The following is a 21,026-nucleotide window of genomic DNA, read 5'->3' as shown; positions in this document are numbered from 1 at the left end:
CCAGACTTTTATAAAAGTACTTTGTCTTTTGTCCCTGTCCAAATAGGTCAGGGGTGCCATTTCTGCCAGTTCTGGCATTTTCACAATCCATTCTTCCACGGTGGCTGATTCAGTATTTCTCCATCCTTGTGCAATTCATTTGGCAAATCTACCTACTATGTACTTGTACCCGAAGTGGTAAAGGCCACGTAAGCAATGAGCTGCCACTCCTTCCGTGATTGGGGGAGGGGGAAGATGCTGCCTAGGGAAAGATAAGTTCAGAGAGGATGTAGCATATGGTTTTTTCTTCTTCTCTGGTCTACTTTGAAGGGCTGACAGGTTCTAAGGTGATCCAGTTCCTTGGTGGCACTTCCCAGTGGAAGAGGAGAAGGCTATGAAAAGAGTGGATGTGCCACAACCTTTAGGTTCAGAGAGGCTTTAACATGAAGAATGGCATGTAGGCTAAGCATGCTTATCCACCCTTTTTCCAGCGATGAATTGAGGAAGAGGACTGCCCTATACATTATATTACAGCTGAGGATGCAAGTAAATGATAGACAAATTTTGTGGAGCAGTGTCTCCTCTTCCTTCTATCCTTCGGTTATAGCAAGCGATGTTGCTTTCTTTAATAAGTGGATTGTGTTGAGGCAGCCAGATAGTCACTGGGAGTTGGCAGCAAACAAATTTATCTTATCTTCCTGAATGTTCCTTCAGTTATTGTAAGCAGTGCTGTTTTCTGTAATAACTAAGTCAAATGTAGTGAGCTAGCCAGAGTCAGTGGAAATTGATGGCAAACGAATTTAACAATAAATAAATAAATCTTTCTCAGAGGGTGGGTGTCATAACTAAGTCAAATGTAGTGAGCTAGCCAGAGTCAGTGGGAGTTCATGGCAAACGAATTTAACAATAAATAAATAAATCTTTCTCAGAGGGTGGGTGTTGCCTATTCCTGATATTGTTACCTCACATTGTGAGAAGATGCATTTGAACACACCTTTGAGCAACTTGGAAGCAGAAGCTGCAAGTCCTTGAAGAGATGGCGAAGTCGGTGGATTTCTGCGTTTTCAACGTTCTGGTGACAGGATCCGATCGGGGGATCGGTTTGAGTCTGGTGAAGAGGTTTCTGGAGCTGCCTTCTCCACCCAAATGGGTCTTTGCTACAACCCTTGACCTGGAAGGAGAAGAAACCAAGGTAAGTATGAATTAGCACAGGATCGAAATAGTGGTTCAGAAATTGAACTGAGGCTGAAGTTGAATTAAGGCTGAATGTCAAGCTTACATTCTGAGCCCTCCAGGAATATTGCAATGACACACCAATTATATTCTTTATTTTTGCAGCAAGGAATGCTAAGCAAAGTACACTTTGAGTTCATTCAAACAATGTCGAGTGGCGACACCCAGGGGGAGAGCCTTCTCTGTGGGGGCACCTGCCCTCTGGAATGAACTGCCCCCAGAGATTCGCATGATCCCTGACCTACGTACCTTTCGACGTGCCCTGAAGACTCTTTTGTTCCAACAGGCCGGGCTGGCCTAGAAAATGAATTTTTAATTGGATGTTTGTAGTTTTTAATATAAGGGCCAAATTTTTAATATATTTTAAATTGTTTTTTTTTTTATTTTTTTATTTTTTTTTATTTTTATTATAGTCCAACATACACAGACAAACACAAACATTTAAACAAACTATACATAAACTAACTATACAATGAAATCAAGTCCTGAGACTTGAGCTTTGAAGTGGAGATACTTCGGTAATTGTATATCAATATATCTGTACATATTATACTTCATCATATATCAATATTTATATAACGGTATTTCATTTTGTTTCTGTATTTGGATATAGTTGGATGGTATTTCCTTAATTCGTGTCCTTTTTTTCTAACCAGTTATACCATTTTTGCCAAATTAGATAATAGTCTGAGTCTTCTTTTCCCTGAATTTCTTTGGTCAGTTTATCCATTTCCGCACATTCCATTGTTTTTTGTATTACTTTTTCCTGTGTTGGCGTATTTTCCAATTTCCACATCTGTGCAAAAGCGATTCTGGCAGCGGTTAGGATGTGTATAATTAAGTATTGTATCTCTTTTTTATAATCTTTTGTAAGTATTCCTAATAAGTATGTTTCCGGTCTAAGGGGTACTTTTTGGGTGGTGATTTCTTCTAATTGACTTTGAATTGTTTTCCAAAATTTTTTAACTTTTGGACATGACCACCACATGTGGTAGTAAGTCCCCTTCTGTGTTTTACATTTCCAGCAATTTTGATTGGTGTTGGGGAACATCTTTGCCAGCCGTGCAGGGGGGAGATGCCATCTGTAAAACATCTTGTATGTATTTTCCTTGTAGGGCACGGACATTGTCAGTTTAGTATTGACTTTCCACATTTTTTCCCATTTTTCTAGATTAATATTATATCCAAAATTTTTAGCCCAAATAATCATATTTTCCTTCATCACTTCTTCTTCCAGTTTGTATTTAAGCAAATAATTGTATATTTTAGTTATTAATTTGTCATCTGATTGCATTATAATTTTGTCTAATTCATTTCTTTCTTTTTGGATTCCAAATTTTTTCATATCACTTTTATATCTTGATTTTATCTGTAAATACGTCCACCAATCAATGTCCGTGCCCTGTTGTCTCAGTTCCTCTGTTGTTTTTATATCTCCCTCTGTATTCAGCAATTCGTCGTAGGTCTTCATTTTATTCATATCCATTGTATTCGGGTAGATTTGTGCTTCCATGGTTGATATCCATCTTGGAATTTTATCGTAATGTTTCCTTCTTATTTCAATCCAAATTTTTGCCAGTGCTCCTCTAATGTAGTGTCTCCTAAAGTGTTCATGCTGTCTGGGCTTTTCCTCCCATAGGAATGCGTGCCAACCTTTGAACAGATCGAATCCTTCTAGAGCTAATATTCGTTTATCTTTGAGTGTCATCCAATCCTTAATCCAGGTTAGGGCTGTTGCAATGTAATAGGTTTGCCAATCTGGTAATCCCAGGCCGCCTCTTTCTTTGGTATCTTGCAAGTGTTTCAATTTAATCCTGGCTCTCTTCCCCTGCCATATATATTTGGATATCATTTTGTCGAGGTCTTTAAAATATGTTTTCCCCGGATTTATCGGTATTGTTCTGAATAAATATAACATTTTTGGTAAAATAGTCATTTTAATTGACGCAATTTTGCCTAATAATGATAGTTTTAATTTACTCCATGCCTCTAAGTCCTTCTGTATCTGTTTAACCAATTTGATGTAGTTATCTTCTTTTAATGATGATACTTTATTGGTGAGCCAAATTCCTAAGTATTTTATTTTAGTTGTTGTTTGTATTCCTAGTGCCTCTTCCAGCTCTTCCTCCTGGGGTTTTGTCAAATTTTTGGTTAGTAATTTAGTTTTTTGTCTATTAATTTTCAAACCTGCCACTTCGCCATATTGTTCTAGCTTCCTTAATAAATTCAGTCCTGATTGTTTCGGTTGCTCTAATATAAATACTACGTCATCCGCGAATGCTTGAAGTTTATATTCCTGGTTTTTTGTTCTTAATCCTTTTATTTCATTGTCATTCCTAATTTCGTTCAATAGGGGCTCCAGTGCTAGTATATATAGTATGGGAGAGAGGGGACATCCTTGTCTCACTCCTTTGGATATTTTAAATTGGTCTGTTGTCTCTCCATTTATCCATATTCTTGCAATTTGATCTGAGTATATTGTTTTAATCATATTAAGGAATTTCTCGCCAGCTCCCATTTTTTCTAGTTGCAATGTTAAAAACCCCCAGTTAAGATTGTCGAAGGCTTTCTGTGCGTCGAGGAAGAGTAAGGCCATCTTTTCATCTGATTTTTGTTCATAGTATTCCAGTATATTAATTATTGTTCTTGTGTTTTTGTTGATTTGCCTATTTGGAATAAAACCATTTTGGTCTGGATGGATATAATTCACAATAATTCTCTTCATTCTCTGAGCCATGATCGATGTAAATAATTTATAGTCTGCGTTTAGAAGTGATATGGGTCTGTAGTTTTTGGTTTGAGTTAGGTCTGAGTCTTCTTTAGGTATCAGTGTAATGATTGTCTCTACCCATGATTTGGGAATTTTAGCTTCTAAAATCGCTTCGTTCAGGACTTGTAATAGAATGTCATCCATTGGCTGATTCTCGATTTTGTAGAATTCTGCCGGGATGCCATCTGGGCCTGGTGTTTTATTGTTGTTCTGCTTCTTCTTCGCTTCAATTAATTCTAACATCGATATTGGTCTGTTCAAGATTTCTCTTTGAGTTTCTTTTATTTCTTGGATATTGGCTTTGTTTATATATTCTTTTACTTTCTCCAATTGGATTTCTTCCTGCGTATATAATTCCTGATAGAAATTTCTTACAATTCGCTTTTTTGCCTCATTCATATGCTGTAGTTGCCCTTGTTCGTCTTGTAGTTGGTGTATTAGTCTTTTCTCCTTTTCTTTCTTTAGTTTATATGCCAACCAACGTCCTGTTTTATTAGCGAATTCAAATTGGTTTTGCTTTGCCATTCTAATCTTTCTAGCTATTTCTGTTGTTGTTATTAAGTTTATTTCATGTTTGATATGGTTTATTTTTTCCTTAATCTCTTTCCCATCTGGTCTGTTCTGTAATTCTACTTCTTGTTTTCCGAGCTCAGTCATTAGGTTATTCCTTCTTTGCTGTTTCTCTCTGTTTTTCTTCACCTTGAATGAAATTGTTAATCCTCTTATATATGCTTTTGTGGCATCCCATAGAATTTGTAATGATGTATGTTCCTTTTTGTTTATTTGAAAAAATATCTCCATCTCTTTCTTTATCATCTCTATGTATTCTTTATCTTTGGTAATTTCTCTATCCATCATCCATCTTCCTCTTTTTGACCGGCCTTTCCAGACTATTGTTATAGGACTGTGGTCTGCCCATATGTTCGGTGTGATTTCAATTTCTTTTATGCTTTCTCTTAGTTCTGCCGTCATCCAGGCCATGTCTAGTCTGGACCAAGACTGATGGGGATTTGAATAATATGTATACTGTTTTTTGGTTTTATTCAATTCTCTCCAGGCATCTTTCAGTTGTAGCTCTTGAGTCATGTCCTTGAAAGTGTCCGGTAGTGTCTTTTTCTTAGATTTGTTTTTTTTGTTACTTTGGTAGTCATAGTCCATATCTACAATTGCATTATAGTCCCCTATTATACATATGTGTTCGTAGTCTAATTCTTTAATTTTGTCGTGTAGCTTTTTGAAGTATTCTTTTTGGTTCCCGTTTGGGGCATATATTGATACTAGTAGCATGTTTCGGGCCTCCGTCTTAATATTGACCATTAATATCCTACCATCTCCGTCTGTGTAAATTTGTTTTGCCTGAATATGATTTTTAGTGTATATTGCAATGCCTCTTTTTTTTTGTTCTGATAGTGAGGTAAATAGTGATCCAAGTTTTCTGTTTTCTAATAATTGTTTGTGTTGTTTTTTAATATGTACTTCTTGTAAAATGATAATGTCTGTATCTAATTTTTGAAGTTTTTTAAAGGTGTGTGTTCTTTTGGTTGGTAGATTAAGGCCATTTATGTTAATTGAAATTAATTTCAACTCTTGTCCCATTTCCTTTAGTTTTTCTTTGTTAGTTTGAGTTTACTTGTGTTTCTTGTTACCATTTGTGTTTTCCCCCTAGCCCCTTCTCTTTCACTCCTCTCCTTTTCCCTAGACTCCTTTTCTTCCTTTCCTTTTTTTGTTTCCCCCGTAAGGTGTTCCTGGTTTGTATTATCTGGGTCACACCTAGATTCCTGTTCTTCTTCTATTATGAAATGCGTGTCAAAAAATTCCTGTGCCTTCTCTATCGTGTCTATTTTATATTTTTTGTCATCCCAGGATATTAGAATTCCCTCTGGCACCAGCCAGCGAAACATTATTTTATGTTGGTTCAGTAGGGTTGTCAAGAAATTGTAGTTTTTCCTATATTCTCTTATTCTTCTTGGAACTTGTTTTAAAGTTATTATTTCTTTCCCTTTGTAGCATGGTTTCTCCTCTCTCATTAGTGTATAAATCTCTTCTCTTACGGTTTTACGTGCGAATCTGACATGTATTTCTCCAGGTAGTTTGTGCCTACGAGCGTAATTCGTATGCACTCTATAAATTTCGTCAATTTCCCTACTAATATTGTTGTTTTCCTTTTGGGTAGCCTCAACTAATATATCTGTCATCAGGTCTCTTAGATCTTCTCCCTTTATTTCTGCAATATTTTGAAACCGTAAAAAGAAAGATGCCTTTTCTAATTCTAAATGGGTAATTGATTCTTCAAGTTCTCTGTTTACCTCCATTTGATTTTGTTCGATGTTATCCATCTTCTTCTCCGATTGGACCATTTTGGCTTCCATATTTTGAATTCGCTCTTCGTTTTTAACTATGTTTTGTTGTATTCTTTCAATCTTATCGTCCATTTTTTTTATATTGTCGTTTATTTGTCCTACTTCTAATTTCAATTCCTCATGATTCTTTTTTATTTCTTCGTGGTTATTCGCTATTGTTTCTTGGGTCTTGTTCATCCCCTCCTGTATCATAGCCAATATAGACTGTATATTCTGTATGTTGTGTGTGGTAGCAGCTTTATCTTTGTCTGTAGTTAGCATCGTGTCTATGGTTTTTTGTTGTGCAGGTGAAGATTGTATGGGTGCTGGTTTTTTCCCTTGTTTAGTTATTGTTATTGAGGATGTTGCCATCGTTTTTTGTATTATTTTTTCCCAAATTTTCATACACTGATTGGGGGTATTTGAAATATCGTTATATAGAAGTCAAATTGATTAATTCAGTGGGGTTAAGGGGAAATACAGTGTTTTAGCAATTCATTTTCCTGTTCTTATTCCTAAACAGTATAATATAATCAATATTTAAATGCCAAGTTATATTAATACTAAATCACATTAATGATCATACTTATTCCAATACTTAAATTCACTTTAAGCCTAAACAATTCATATATACCTTTATGTAATAAACTTATATAGTCTAAGATTCCCTATGAGTCATATAAGATATTCTATTAGGTTCTATATGTATTTAGGTTATATCACAGTTACCAATATGTAATACTTATATTAATTATCACAATTATTGTTCCTTATTATTCCTTAATATTATCTATAACAGTCTCTTTACAATGTCTATGTTAAAATCTAAATTTCCAATCAATACACAATATAATTCCCTTAATCAATATATTACTATAGAATCTATTATCTTATTTCATTGGGGTGGGAAACCATAGGACAATAAAGAAGGGAAAAAGGAAATGAAAAGAAAGAAAAAAAAATTAATCTTAAGTCAATTTGATATATATTATAATAACTTCAAAATTGGTATTAATATTATTTAGGCAAAGTTAATTAAACTGTAGTTGGATTTTGTAATATAAATAGAATAACTATATTTGATAATTGGATGTTAAAAGTTCTCCATTAAATCACTTTCAGACCAATTGGAATTACTTCCTTCTCCTTCTTCCTTCGTTCTTCAATTCGCCTTCAGTTCGCCCAGCTTTCACAGTTCTGTTGCAGCAACTTCTGTTGAAACAGTAAAATAATTGTTCCGATTTGTAGCAAGTTATATCTCCTCTGCCGACAGCATCAATGTGTCCAATGTCTTATTACAAGTCCTTTATCTGTGGTTTGGATTTATTATTACTGCTGGATACAAAGTAAAAACTCCTTCTCCAAGTCCTCGATCCTCAGTCCACCTTTCACTCCGTTCAGCTGATTCCCTTTTGCCCGCAACAGTCTTAAAGAGTCTTAATTCTTAAGCTTCACTTTCTACTGTCACTTTCTCAAATAGTCTTTATTCTTTGTGAAATCAAAACACGTTATTTATAAAATTATAATCCACCGCTTGCTTGTAATCCTTTCCTTCCGTCTCTCGTCCTTTCGCCAGTCAAATCTGCGCTGTCACTGTGAGTGTTAGTTTCCGCTCCGATCACTGTCTCTCGCCGCTTGCCTGGCGATCTTACCGCCGCTTTTAGGAGTCCTCTTTTCGCCGATGTTTTAAGTCCTTAAATCTTTATAAATATACCTTCACTTTTCAGATGGTTTAGTCCAATTACCGATGTTTCTCTCTGCAATCTTCGCTTCCACACTTATCGGTTGACAGCGCTCCGGCCAGCCAAAATGGCTGGTTTTTTCCCGGTTGGAATTAGGGGGTTTTTCTCTGAACCTTCGGGGTGATTGCTGTCACTCCGAGGTCCTAGGGAATCCTCCTTTTTCTATCGACCTCTCCGTGGTCGATAGTGCCAAGAACGGCTTCCAATCAAGAAATTTGGAACTTCGGGGACAGAGCCTCGTTCCCCTCGTTCCTTACACGCTGACGTCACCGCCGGAAGTCCATATTTTAAATTGTTTTTAAATTTTGTGGGTATATGTTGTTTTAATATGGCTGTACACTTTTTTTTGTCTCTGCACAGACCCCATGTTTGGAATCGGGAAGGGTATCGCGGGTTCGGGCAGCAGACCCGCGATCCCCTTCCTGATTCCAAACATGGGGTCTGTGCAGAGACAAAAAAAAGTGTACCGTGTTTCAGGCGGCGGATCTGGCCAGGAGGAAAGAGAAGTTGAGTCTGCTGAGAAGGAGGACGGGGGCGCGACATGTGTAGAAAAACACTTTTAGGCGTCAGCGCTATAATCTCCTCCCCGAATCCAAAGCACTTCCCAGTTCTCCGCTGCACATTGCAGGGGAACTGGCCGCCACCCGAAGCGCGACTCTTGAGGTTTGCATTTTGGAATCCGGGCAGCGATGGCTGGAAAGGAGGAACGTTTCCCTTTAGGGCAGTGGTTCTCAACCTGTGGGTCGGGACCCCTTTGGGGGTCGAACGACCCTTTCACAGGGGTCGCCTAAGACCATCGGAAAACACATATTTTCAATGGTTTTAGGAATAATTTTATGGTTGGGGGTCACCACCACATGAGGAACTGTATTAAAGGGTCGCGGCATTAGGAAGGTTGAGACCCACTGCTTTAGGGGCTCCCATTCAGCTCAGCTTGGCTCCTGGGCACAGAGAGGATTAGGCAGCGGCGGTGGCGGCTCCTCACATTGCTGGGGAGTGAAGTCAGCGCGGCCAGAGGGGTGACCAGCCGCAAATTGTCGCACCCGCCTTGTTCCCCAAAGCTGCTGGGCAGATTCCCCCCCCCAACACTGTCCCGAAGAGGGAGGGTTGTTCCTCAGGCTGTGCTGTGTCCCTCCCCCCAGAGCACGCTAGGGATATCTTTGGGGGAAAGCGAGTAGTCCCTGCACCTCTCGCTTGCAGGAGGAAGAGGAGGGCGGCACCACCTTAAATGCTGGTAGGCAGAGGTAAAATACTTTTTGTTCTAGTTTGAAAGAACAGGCTGGGAGACTGAGGCAATGATTAACAGGAACAGTTTATTAACATCTCTCAAACAGGAATTAACTGGACAAACAAGAACAAGAACTCTCAGTCACAACTGCTATTTATATATGGCAGTCAGAAGCAGCAAACAATGGCAATGACTTAATTCTCCCACCAGCTGAGCTGTCAAGTCTCAGCCAATCGGGAGCGCTTCTGTGTTGCTGTGTAGCAAAGCCTTGCATCTGTAACACTCCTTCCCCCTTGGACGGCACAAGCGTAATCCTTAAGGTAAGCCGGACACCTGCGCACTCACCTTGACTGACGAAGTTCGCTGTCCTGGGAAAGAGTTAGCTCCGGGTTTTCTAGGGTTGACTTGGATGGGTGCGTTGGCCCCGGGGACATTGGAACTGCCGGCGACTGTGTGGACACGGCATCAGGAGGATCAGTAATTGGAAAAAGAAACGGTTCAACAGGTAAGCAGGATGGCTGTGGCGTTGGTGTTGGTGATGCATCCTGGACCTTATCACCCCATAGAGGCGGGGGCGGGATCGATTCCGGTGAATGGTCCTTGGCTGGTTCCGCGTCTCCCGGGGTCTGAGTGGTGGTGCGACCCCGTAGTTGATCTATGTGGCGCCCGCCAGGCTCGTCCGTCTTCGAGCTCGACCCTGTAAGAACAGAGCCCAGTGATTAGAATGATACGTCTGGGAAGTCAAGGAGGGTTGCCCCCGAAGTTCCTTTCGAGTGTTGAATCCCTTTCTGACAGATTTGACATTAGCCGGAGTGCCCATGGTAGCTTCTAGGGGAACAGAACGGCAGACTTTGGCCAGATGGCCTTTCTTTCCGCACCGGCAGCATACAGCGTTTTTAAAACGGCAAAAGGCGCGAGGGTGATCCTCCCCGCAGCCCAGGCAAAGCGTCATGGTCTGCTTCTTGCCCTGTGGCCTCTTGTTATTCATAGCCGCTTTGAGGCAGCTCACCTCATCTTCATCATCGGAAGGACTGTCAGGGCAAGCATCTTCGAGGTGAATGGCAGCACAATGGGTGGCAGACAGTGTGTTAGGAACTCTGCGTATCTCAGCCGCGACCTGTCTGACATTTCAAAAGCACAAGCTTCGTCTACAGCTGACTGCAAATTGATGTCAGTCTTGGCTAATAGGCGGCGTTGTAGCTGCAAGTCACGCACATCGCAGACCAACTACTCAAGGAGAGAGTTGTCAAGATTCTCGAATTCGCAATTAATAGCTTAATAGCTGAAGCTATTAATTGTGACTCTCCCTCCTTCTGTAACCTCTGATGGAACAGGAACTGGCGGGAAATACAGGAGGGGGCGGGTGCATAGTGCCCTTTTAATTTCACCAGTAAGGTGGTCCAAGGAACCGCGGACACAGAAAGAGGAGCTACAAGAGCCCTCGCTGTGGCAAAGATTTGAGGTCCACAGGCGTTTAGAAAATGGGCTCATTTTCTGTCATTAGAAAAATTAGCGTAGTCGTTGGCTTGTAGAAAGCACTCAAAACGCTCAATGTACGCGTCCCATGTTTCTGAGGCCGGCGTGAAAGGGGCGAACGTCGCTGGGTTAGCCATTGTGAGGGAAAAGACTAGCGAGTGGAATTTTTTCCTCACGATCAGATGAAAGTCTACCTTTCGTGGAGGAAACGGTGCTCAGGAAACGTGATGCCGTTGCTCAGTAAGGCGATCCCACCTTCGTCGCCAGTGTTCTAGTTTGAAAGAACAGGCTGGGAGACTGAGGCAACAGTTAACAGGAATGGTTTATTAATATCTCTCAAACAGGAATTAACTGGACGAACAAGAACAAGAACTCTCAGTCACAGCTGCTATTTATATACGGCAGTTAGAAGCAGCAGCCAATGGCAATGACTTAATTCTCCCACCAGCTGAGCTGTCAAGTCTCAGACAATCAGGAGTGCTTCCGTGTTGCTGTGTAGAAAAGCCTTGTGTCTGTAACACTTTTTTCCTTGTTTTCCTCCCCCAAAATTAAGGTGCGTCTTATACTCCGGTGCGTCTTATACAGCGAAAAATACGGTATGTATATAGACGTCTTGTACATAAATCACTGTTTGTAATGACAAAACCTCTGTGTCCTCTATTTTGCTTCTGGGTTGTCTCAAAATAGTAGTCACACTGTGCAGAGTCTGACAAATTCAAGGAAAAAGGAGTGTCTATAAAGTATTTTACAGTAGAGGATGCTATTAAATCATACAAAAATTTTGCAGGGCAGTAGCTTATCTTCCTGAATGTTCCTTCAGTTATTGTAAGCAGTGCTGTTTTCTGTAATAACTAAGTAAAATTGTAGTGAGCTAGCCAGAGTCAGTGGGAGTTGATAGCAAACAAATTTAATAATAAATAAATAAATCTTTCTCAGAAGATGGGTGTTGCCACTTCCTTATAATGTTACCGCCCATTGTGAGAAGATGCATTTGAACACACTTTGAGCAACTTGGAAGCAGAAGCTGCAAGTCCTTGAAGAGATGGCGAAGTCGGTGGATTTCTGCGTTTTCAGCGTTCTGGTGACAGGATCCGATCGGGGGATCGGTTTGGGTCTGGTGAAGAGGTTTCTGGAGCTGCCTTCTCCACCCAAATGGGTCTTTGCGACAACCCTTGACCTGGAAGGAGAAGAAACCAAGGTAAGAATGAGTTAGCACAGGATGGAAATAGTGGTTCAGAAATTGAACTGAGGCTGAAGTTGAATTAAAGCTGAATGTCAAGCTTGCATTTTGAGCCCTCCAGGAATATTGCAATGACACACCAATTTCATTCTTCATTTTTGCAGCAAGGAATGCTAAGCAAAGTACACTTTGAGTTCATTCTATTTATAGAATAAAAAAGCAACTGCTTTCCATTAATGGGCTGTTTTGGTCTTAATTGGCCAGATAAATATTGGCAAGTTTTGACAAGGTAACACTCAGTATTCCAAATCTTCCCACTGTCTCAAAAGAGTTGGGGACTACAGTGATGAGCCATTCACTAAGATTTACACCCATATTGAAACCAAAACGTTAACCAAATCACTTCCTACATTAATTAGCTTTGTTTATCTTCAACAATGGTGTTGCTGGACAGTCTGAAATCTTATAGTGAGGGGCTCCACTTAAAAAGCTTTGAACCTGCAGTAGAGTGTAGAGGGTTTTGCAGGGAGCAATACATGGCTGGGTTAAGTTGAATGGACTAAGGTCCTAAATTGCATTAAGCCTTAATTTAGTTTCTTAAGTTTTGTTCTGTTCAGTCAGAGAAGTTGCACATCTAATGAAGCAGAAATCACACACCAGTCCTGCTTCTGAGATTGTCTTCTTTGGCATCCAGCTCATGTCATTATCTGTGAATGTTAACTCACAGAAAAACCTATGATCTCCTTTTCGTTCAGGAGCTGAAGGAGTTGGCTTGCAAACATCCGAATCTGGTGGTGTTGCAATTAGGTAAGTTTCAAGGGCCACGTGAAAACAGAGCCAATTTGGTACTACGGGAATATCCAGAGCTACTATTTCAAAGTTATTCTCGGAACTAACCAAAGATGTAACATCATTTGTTGTGTTCCGATAAGTCCACTTCCCACGGAGAAAAGTATTTACGGTAAGTTATATGCCTCCGACATGTAAGAACAGCTTTCCACAGAGAATGTTTTGAATAAATATGTATCATATTTATGTATCATCTGTGGCTCCACGGGGTTCTGCAACTTTGGTGTTGAAAGACATTGCACAATATAACCCCAGATGATTATTTATTTATTTATTTATTTATTTATTTATTTATTTATTTATTTATTTATTTGTCAAGCATGTACAAGATAGGAGGTATAAATATGAACATGGACATGGACGAAGGAAATGAATACAAATAAGTGGGGACAGTAGGACAGGGATGGTAGGCATGCTGGTGCACTTATGCCCACCCCATTCTCTTAAGAATGGGGTGGGGTCCACAGTAGACAGTTTAAGGTTGAAGCTGTGGGGGTTTGAGGATGTAACAATGGAGTTGGGTAGAGCATTCCAGGCGTTGACCACTCTGTTGCTGAAGTCGTATTTTCTGCAATTGAGTTTGGAGCGGTTTACCTTGAGTTTGTATCTATTGTTTGTATTATTGTGGTTGAAGCTGAAGAAGTCATTGACAGGTAAGACATTGTAGCAGACAATTTTATGTACTATGTTTAGATCAGACCGCAGGCGGAACAGTTCCAGATTGTCAAAGCCCAAAATTTCAAGCCTGGTGGCATAAGGGATTCTATTGTGAGTAGAAGAGTGGAGTATTCTTCTCGTGAAATACCTCTGGACCTGCTCAATCGTACTAATGTCCGATATACAGTGTGGATTCCAGGCAGACGAGCTGTATTCGAGAATTGGTCTGGCAAAGGTTTTGTATGCCCTAGTTAGCAGCACAATGTTACTGGAGAAGAAGCTTCGCAAGATTAGGTTAACAATTCTTAGTGCCTTTTTGGCAATGCTGTTACAGTGAGCTCTGGGGCTTTGATCATTTGAGATGAGTACTCCTAAGTCCTTGACAGAATGTGGGCCGTCTACGAAGTCGTTTCCGCATTTAATTGTTGTTGGTTGTGGTTGGATTTGAGTTGGGGTAGAGTGTTGTGTGACCCTCAGTTAAAAATAGACAAACTGATCCCCCTTCCAAAAGGTGGGCAGTCAGATAAAGATGCTCCATGAATGGGCATCTGACATAAGGTAACACCTGCATCTCTCTGCTTTGAGAAGGGAAGGAGATTGTACATAGCAATGTTTTTCAAAATGAGCTGCTTTAAGATATTTGGACTTCAACTCCCAGAACTGAATTCCCAACTATTCTGAGAGTCATTAAACTGATGGAATCTCTTTTCAGCCCTGATGAGTTGCCCCGATTATGTATCAGGCAAACTTTATATTAATTCAAAGAGCTCAGGAAGATCTCATGTGTATCTTTGTATTTTGATTACCAATCTAATTACTATAGTCGCCTATCTCAATGCAATTGACTCAATTGTGTCAAAATATTCATGACTCAGAAGACAAGGTAACAAGGTCAGCCAATGAATAGGCATAGCAACTAAGTCATCTAATTGGGAGTGAGACAGACTGGAGCCAGGGTGCGTCTTAGTCTGCTGCTTCTGAGTCTGTGCAGAGAATTGAAACTGAAACCAGAGTGTGAACTTGTCTGCTCTGCTGAAATGAAACTAACTGTTCTCTCCTGCTTTGTGTTCTATCTGTAACTTCTATCACATTGAAGAATCAACTCTTGGTATAGTAAATACTTCATCTGTTATTATGTATATAAAGAAGTTAATGAATCCAGCTGAATCAGTCTATCTGTGTGTGCTTCTGGATTTGAATTTTGCAAGAAACTCTGACAAATTGTTGGTCTGGGTCAGTGGTGGGTTCCTCCCAGTTCGGCCCGGTTCTCCCAAGCCAGTAGCAGTGACGATATGACATCACCGAACTGGTTCTGCCCTCCACCCCCATTCCTCTGCGCCCTCCCGCCCCCCCACCCCCCACATTATTTTTACCTTTTATTTGGCCCCACCCCCAATCTATTGCTGCCTCCTGAGTCCCAGCTGATGGCTAGAGGGAAAAAAACTGTTTAAACTCTTGCTGCGGGGCTTCAAAGGGCCGCCCTACAGCTGATCAGCGTTAAAAGAAAACAAATGAGTAGACCGGTACCTGCAAAAATACATGAGTAGATCAGTGCCTGCAAAAATAAATGGGTAGACCAGTGCCTGCAAAAAATAAATGGGTAGACCAGTGCCTGCAAAAAATAAATGGGTAGATCGGTACAGCTCTGCAAGCAGTTAAAAGCCTGGTAGACCAGTACCTCTGCTAAATCCTAAATAATTGTCACATGACCATCAAGCCACGCCCACAAAATAAGCCACGCCCACAGAACCGGTAGTAAAAAAATTTAGAACCCTCCCCTGGTCTGGGTTTGAGTGTTGTAGAAACAGCTGTGAGTTTATACAATAGGTTTTGATTATACAGCCATGACTTGGGTATGATGTGTAAAGATTGTCTGTCAAGAGCTAAGGAAATCAGGCAGTTCAAACGGATATAGAGATTTATTGCAAACTTAAGCTCTCTATAAGAATCTGAACTATTAACCGCCCAATCAAATTGGCTATAGATAAGAGTCACAAAAATTCAAAGTGGGCTGGGCTTAGATCTCTTGTGGGCGACAAGGAATTCATATCTGATGATGAGTTTGACCCCTGCCTTCAGTTCAGCCTGGTCATCTCCTACACTGTCTGAGTTGAACTGACTTTTGTCCTATGTGGGAGTCAGTTCATAGCTGTGGGACTAAGTCAACTTGTGCGATCATAAAAGTTCTTGCTTTTATGCTATGCCTTCCTATATACATGCTGATACTTTCCAGGCCCTCAACTCCTGGGGATGAAGTGGTCAGGCTCGTATTCCGTAAGATGGGTAGTTCCACAAAGAGACACAGAGACCTGTGGTTTCAGTTAACTCTTCCCTTGCAATTCTGAAACTCCATGTTGCTGATGGATAAATAAAATTGCTTTTCCTTAGATGTTACTAATCTTGAAAGCATCCAAGAGGCTCGGAAAGAAGTGGAAAAGTATATTGGAGAAGATGGGCTGACCATCCTGTACAACAATGCTGGTTTTTGGGTATTCACCAATCTGCAAACAGAAAATGTGAAGGATATGATCGGAGTTTACTCTGTCAATACCGTTGGCCCACTGCTGATGAGTCAGGTTCGTTTATGAACAAAATATAGTTCAGTGTAAGGAAGACTGATTGATTGATTTTAAGAAAAAAGATTGAGCCATTGAATTCAGTATAACTGGGGAGCAGGATAATACTGAAATGGTCAAGAAAAAGAAGTAGAAATTGTACATTGATTTGGGAGAAGGTTGGTGCATGAGGGGTAGCTGCTCCCTTTTAGGGAGTCTTGGGACATAGCAGTTTTCCTGGGTATTCTCAGGTCAGGGTAAGTGACAAAGCTGATGGGAAGAGGGTGGTGAATTCCTAAGTGGGGGGGAGGCTATGGAATGCATGAGAGCCTTCTCTGGCTGGTGAGACATTATCCACCAAGGTCAAGTTATGAAGAATGTTTGATCAGCGCAGACAATTTTTCCCAAAACAACAGAACTCGATTGACCTATGAAAACCAGAGGGGAAAAGGGAGTTTTACCTGTATGAGTTTTGGCGGGAAAATCCCAAAATTGACTTTGCTTCTCGTGTGCCAAATGACTCTTTCAATAAAGCTAGACTCTTGATCATCCTAAAAAGCTGGGAGTTTCTTTTGTTCAATGTGCCAAATGGGACAGTTGACATTAAGTCTATGAAGGTTCCCTTGGAGAAAGAGATAAAAGACCCTTCCCTGTCATTGTACAGTTCCTTTCCCTAGACATGACTGCAGCTCCTTCTCTCTCTTCTTCTCTCTACAAGGCATTCCTACCCCTGTTGAAGAAGGCAGCCCAGAGAAGCCCATGTCAAGGGCTGAGCACCAGCAAGGCAGCCATCATCAATATGTCCAGTATTGCAGGATCAATTGAACTTATAGGCAATTGGGACCAAGCTCAAGTAATTGGATACCGCTGCGCTAAGGTACCTAGTGAGTTTTTTATGTGGATCTGCCTGCACATCCATGAGGGCATCTGCCCATGCTTCTGTTTCCCTAAACGTGCATATTAATCAATTGCTGAGATGCAGCCCTATGTGGTGTCCCAGCTCTGAGTCAGCAATGATGCTTTAGCACTGTCGTCTGTGCTCTTCTACAAGCAGTTTCCCCAATTATGATGCAGACATCTGGTATGACAGTGCTCCCTTCCACTTTTGAGCTCTTGCTCACAAGAACTTTGTTCAAATTCAGCGGGAAAGGATGCTTTGAAAAAGAAATTCCACTTGTTTTTTGGGGAATGATTTACCTCTAATATAAGGACTGAGATACTTAAACAGGTTGTTTTTCTACTACCCAAATGTTGCCCTTTTCATTTATTGTTTAAAAGTCAACAAGTCATCAGGAAAAGAACTAAAAAAAACCAATATCAGTGTGAATGTTTGCCTTGGGGTAGTACAAATACTTCTTGTTTGCAAAAAGCAGCTACCTTGATACTCAACTGCTTTGAAACTCATCAAATTTGGTACTCAATGTACTTTAATATGAAAATTTTGTTCTGGTACTCATTGTTTGTTTGGTACACACAAGCTCGAACTTGCAGACAGCTGGTCATTTGCCTCCTTTTACAGGGTCGTTGAAGCACTTGGACCAACAGTCTGCAAGGAATATAAATCCTTCCATTCCCCACCATCCAGTCAGAGCTGAAGAAGCTTCTTGGATGAGAAGCAAAATGTCTTCAAAGAAAAAACCAGAAAGTCCAGTTGCCCCCTGAAAAAGCACCTTTGGGACAGAATAATTAAGATACACATTAAGATACCCTTGCATGATACCCTTGATATGACCTCAAGGAATTTTTCAATTCATTGCTGGTGTACCTCATAGGCCTTTCCAGCCCCGTGTAACATTTAATATACAATATACAATAAAATATCCTGTGTGCACATGGTGGCACAGTGGCTAAGAGGCTGAGTTTATTGATCAAAAGGTTGGCAGTTCAGCGGTTTGAATCCCTAGTGCTGCGTAATGGGGTGAGCTCCGATTACATGTCTCAGTTTCTGCCAACCTAGCAGTTCGAAAGCACATAAAAAAAAAAAAACAATTCAAGTAGAAAAATAGGGACCACTTTTGGTGGGAAGGTAACAGCGTTCCGTGTGCCTTTGCCTCCCACATGACCACGGAGACGTCTTCAGATGTGCAAGGGGGATCTTTACCTTTACCTTTACGTGTACTGTTTATCTCCACCGTATCCTTCCTTTTTTCCTTCAATGCATTTTCTTTTTTTCCTTACTCTTGCAGGCTGCTCTAAACATGCTGACCAAGTGTCAGTCTCTTGGATATTCAGCCGATGGCATCATGACTGTCGCCATGCACCCTGGAATAGTTAATACTACTAGCAACCCAGGCGTAAGTTTTTCTTTTTGACATGGAAAACCAATAATGGAAAATATTTGCAGTTCAAGGTTGAAATGAAGGGTCCTTGGTGCTCTCTGAACTTGGTTGTTTTCTTGTAGACGTTTCGTTACCCAACTAAGTAATATCATCAGTGCTAGTGATGTTCCCTACCACTGATGACTAGCATTGATGATGTTACTTAGTTTGAGTAATGAAACGTCTGCCAGAAAACAACCAAGCTCAGAGAGCACCAAGGGCCCCTCACAGATGAATAACTTCATGGGAGTCCCTGAAAGTTTTGGTATTCTGATTATTTGGGTCTTTAGTGCTTTGTGTGATGAAACAATGTGCTAGTATAAAAATAGACACATCAATTACTTCTGTTAAAGTTACACTACATGTTGAATTAAAGCATTGAATGAGGTGTAAAGACAGTGAAGGAACAGAAACTGAACAATTTTTCCCTTATAAAAGTTAAAATCCATTTTCTCTTAAAAGAAAATCTACTAAATAATAATAATAATAATAATAATAATAATAATAATAATAATAATAATAATAATAATAATAATAATAATAATAATAATAATTTTATTTCTATACTGCCCTTCTCCCGAAGGACTCAGGGCGGTGTACAGCTATTAAAAACACAAAAATATACAGACATCAATTAAAAAATTATTAAAATTATTAAATAATTTCGGCCCAAATTAAAACCCAAAAATTTTAAACACCCAATTTAAAATCATTTACGTTGATAGCCCGGCCTGGCGGAACAGCAGGGTCTTGAGGGCACAGCGAAATACACGGAGGTCGGAGATCTTGTGCAATTTCGGGAGCAGTTCATTCCACCGGGCAGGAGCTCCCACAGAGAAGGCCCTCCCCCTGGGTGTCACCAGCCGACGTACCTTGGCCGATGGTACCCTGAGGAGCCCCTCTCTGTGGGAGCGGACTGGCCGGTGGGAGGCTACTGGTGGCAGAAGTCGGTCTCGAAGGTACCCGGGTCCTAAGCCATGGAGCGCTTTAAAGATGGTGACCAACACCTTGAATCGCACCTGGAAGACCACTGGGAGCCAGTGCAGCTCGCGCAGGAGTTGTGCCCATAACCACCTGCGCGGCTGCATTCTGAACCAGTTGGAGCCTCCGAGTGCTCTTCAAGGGGAGCCCCATCTAGACAGCATTACAGTAGTTCAGCCGGGAGGTGACAAGGGCGTGAGTGACCATGCGCAAGGCGTCCCGGTCCAGAAAGGGCTGCAATGGGTTGCAAATCTTACCTTCTCATGCTTAAATTTCTTCTACTGGTGATTCTCCCTATTTGCCAAGCACTCTTTCTGCAGGAAAGCACATGCTTATATACGAAATGAGAAGGACTACGTTTATTTATTTATTTTATTGATTTGATTTGATTTCTATACCGCCCTACTCCCGAAGGACTCCCGAAGGACGTTCGTGTCATATCTGAGATTCAAAGCAGGGTTGACACATTAGTTTCAGAAATCATAACAAGATTCACATAGCAAAGCAAATAATAAGAGTTCCATTTTGCAAATATTAGAAGTAATTTTATCGACTTAGTATTTGCACTTTCAAGGCCTGCTCATCCACGGTCAACTTATCTAACCCAAATTTAGGGATTTACACGATGCTTTGCATCATCACCCATCATAGGGGCTGTGCTTGCATACTGTATCTTTATAAGCCAAAATGAGATTGGCCTGTTTTAATACAAATCCTTCTCTATCTTAGAGTTGAACATTTATGGTCAAGAGGCCCAACTATCAGGATTCCAAGTAACATACCCATAGCAAACAAAACTCTGAGGCAGGTAGATTCCTCAAAGAATAAGTTTATTTGGCATGATAATTAGGTGAAAACTGACTCTGAATATTCCCACGGTTTTCACCTAATTAAAAGTAAAACTTTGTCACTTTTCCAAACCAACCAGTCCCAAGGACCAATCAGGATACAGTCCAGTTGCTAGATGACATCAGTCTCCTCCTTCCAAACACCTGCTGTAATGTCCTTCGTTCCCAAGGGGAAGTATTTTGTTTTGATTATAATGCCCCAACTATCTCAATTCCCCCCTCCCTATCCCTCGGTCCAGTGTGTCAGCACTGAAGTCTCAAAATGGCCTCAATCAGACCAGCTTCAGGGTTGACAGGAGCTGCATTCTGCTGATCTGCTTATGGGAGGGTTCTGGGCTGGGCAGGACTGATTCTCTAACCTTCATGAGATCCTTTTTTGTGGCAGGGGGAAATCAGCGTGGAAGAGAGCACCCAAGGCATCATTACTGTGCTGTCCAAACTTTGTGAAGAGGACAACGGGACCTTTGTGGATTGGTTGGGTCGTCGGCTTCCCTGGTGATCCAGTGGCCTCCCCTTAATATCATTGTCTCATAATAAAGTGAGAAGCAACAAATAAATAAATAACTGAATGTCATGAAAATCTTGGTTTTGTTTTCTCTTTCTTTTTTTAAAAAAATAAACCAGTATTCTTCAATGTCTCATATGTAATGTGAGAGGATGAGAAATTGAACCTTATATCAAGCCTGTACATAATCTATTAGTTTCAAATACTTTTTTCAGAACATATTCTTCAAACATACCCTATAAACATATGAAAATACAAACACACACACACACACACACGGAAAAGTTGAGAAAAAAATCAAATCAAAGAGAAAAGATCATTAAAGAAACAAGAATCAGAAAAAATAAGCAACTTCCAAATGTCTTT

General features: G+C 40.6%; 1 protein-coding gene across 3 annotated transcripts; it reads left to right on the top strand.

Annotated features, from left to right (window-relative positions):
* The first annotated feature begins 949 nt into the window (after nucleotides 1-949).
* On the top strand, nucleotides 950-20,735 carry LOC148112276 (uncharacterized). Of its 3 annotated transcripts, none has more exons than XM_087877263.1 (9): nucleotides 1,125-1,171; nucleotides 9,398-9,796; nucleotides 11,321-11,363; nucleotides 11,704-11,965; nucleotides 12,703-12,754; nucleotides 15,842-16,029; nucleotides 16,727-16,885; nucleotides 18,195-18,302; nucleotides 20,541-20,735. In XM_087877263.1, the coding sequence occupies exons 4-9, from the start codon at nucleotides 11,810-11,812 to the stop codon at nucleotides 20,652-20,654; spliced, it is 777 nt and encodes a 258-aa protein (XP_087733389.1). In that variant the 5' UTR covers nucleotides 1,125-1,171; nucleotides 9,398-9,796; nucleotides 11,321-11,363; nucleotides 11,704-11,809; the 3' UTR covers nucleotides 20,655-20,735. The 3 variants fall into 3 exon arrangements, with proteins under 3 accessions (XP_087733390.1, XP_087733389.1, XP_087733388.1); XM_087877262.1 differs by lacking the exon at nucleotides 1,125-1,171 and adding an exon at nucleotides 8,668-8,726; XM_087877264.1 differs by lacking the exons at nucleotides 9,398-9,796; nucleotides 11,321-11,363; nucleotides 11,704-11,965 and having other exon boundaries at nucleotides 950-1,171.
* The last annotated feature ends 291 nt before the right edge of the window (nucleotides 20,736-21,026 follow it).

The sequence above is a fragment of the Pantherophis guttatus genome, chromosome 11, assembly GCF_059756535.1.
Source record: "Pantherophis guttatus breed Tessera chromosome 11, ASM5975653v1, whole genome shotgun sequence".
NCBI classification, from domain to species: Eukaryota; Metazoa; Chordata; class Lepidosauria; order Squamata; family Colubridae; genus Pantherophis; species Pantherophis guttatus.
This window is presented reverse-complemented; position numbering and strand designations above follow the sequence as displayed.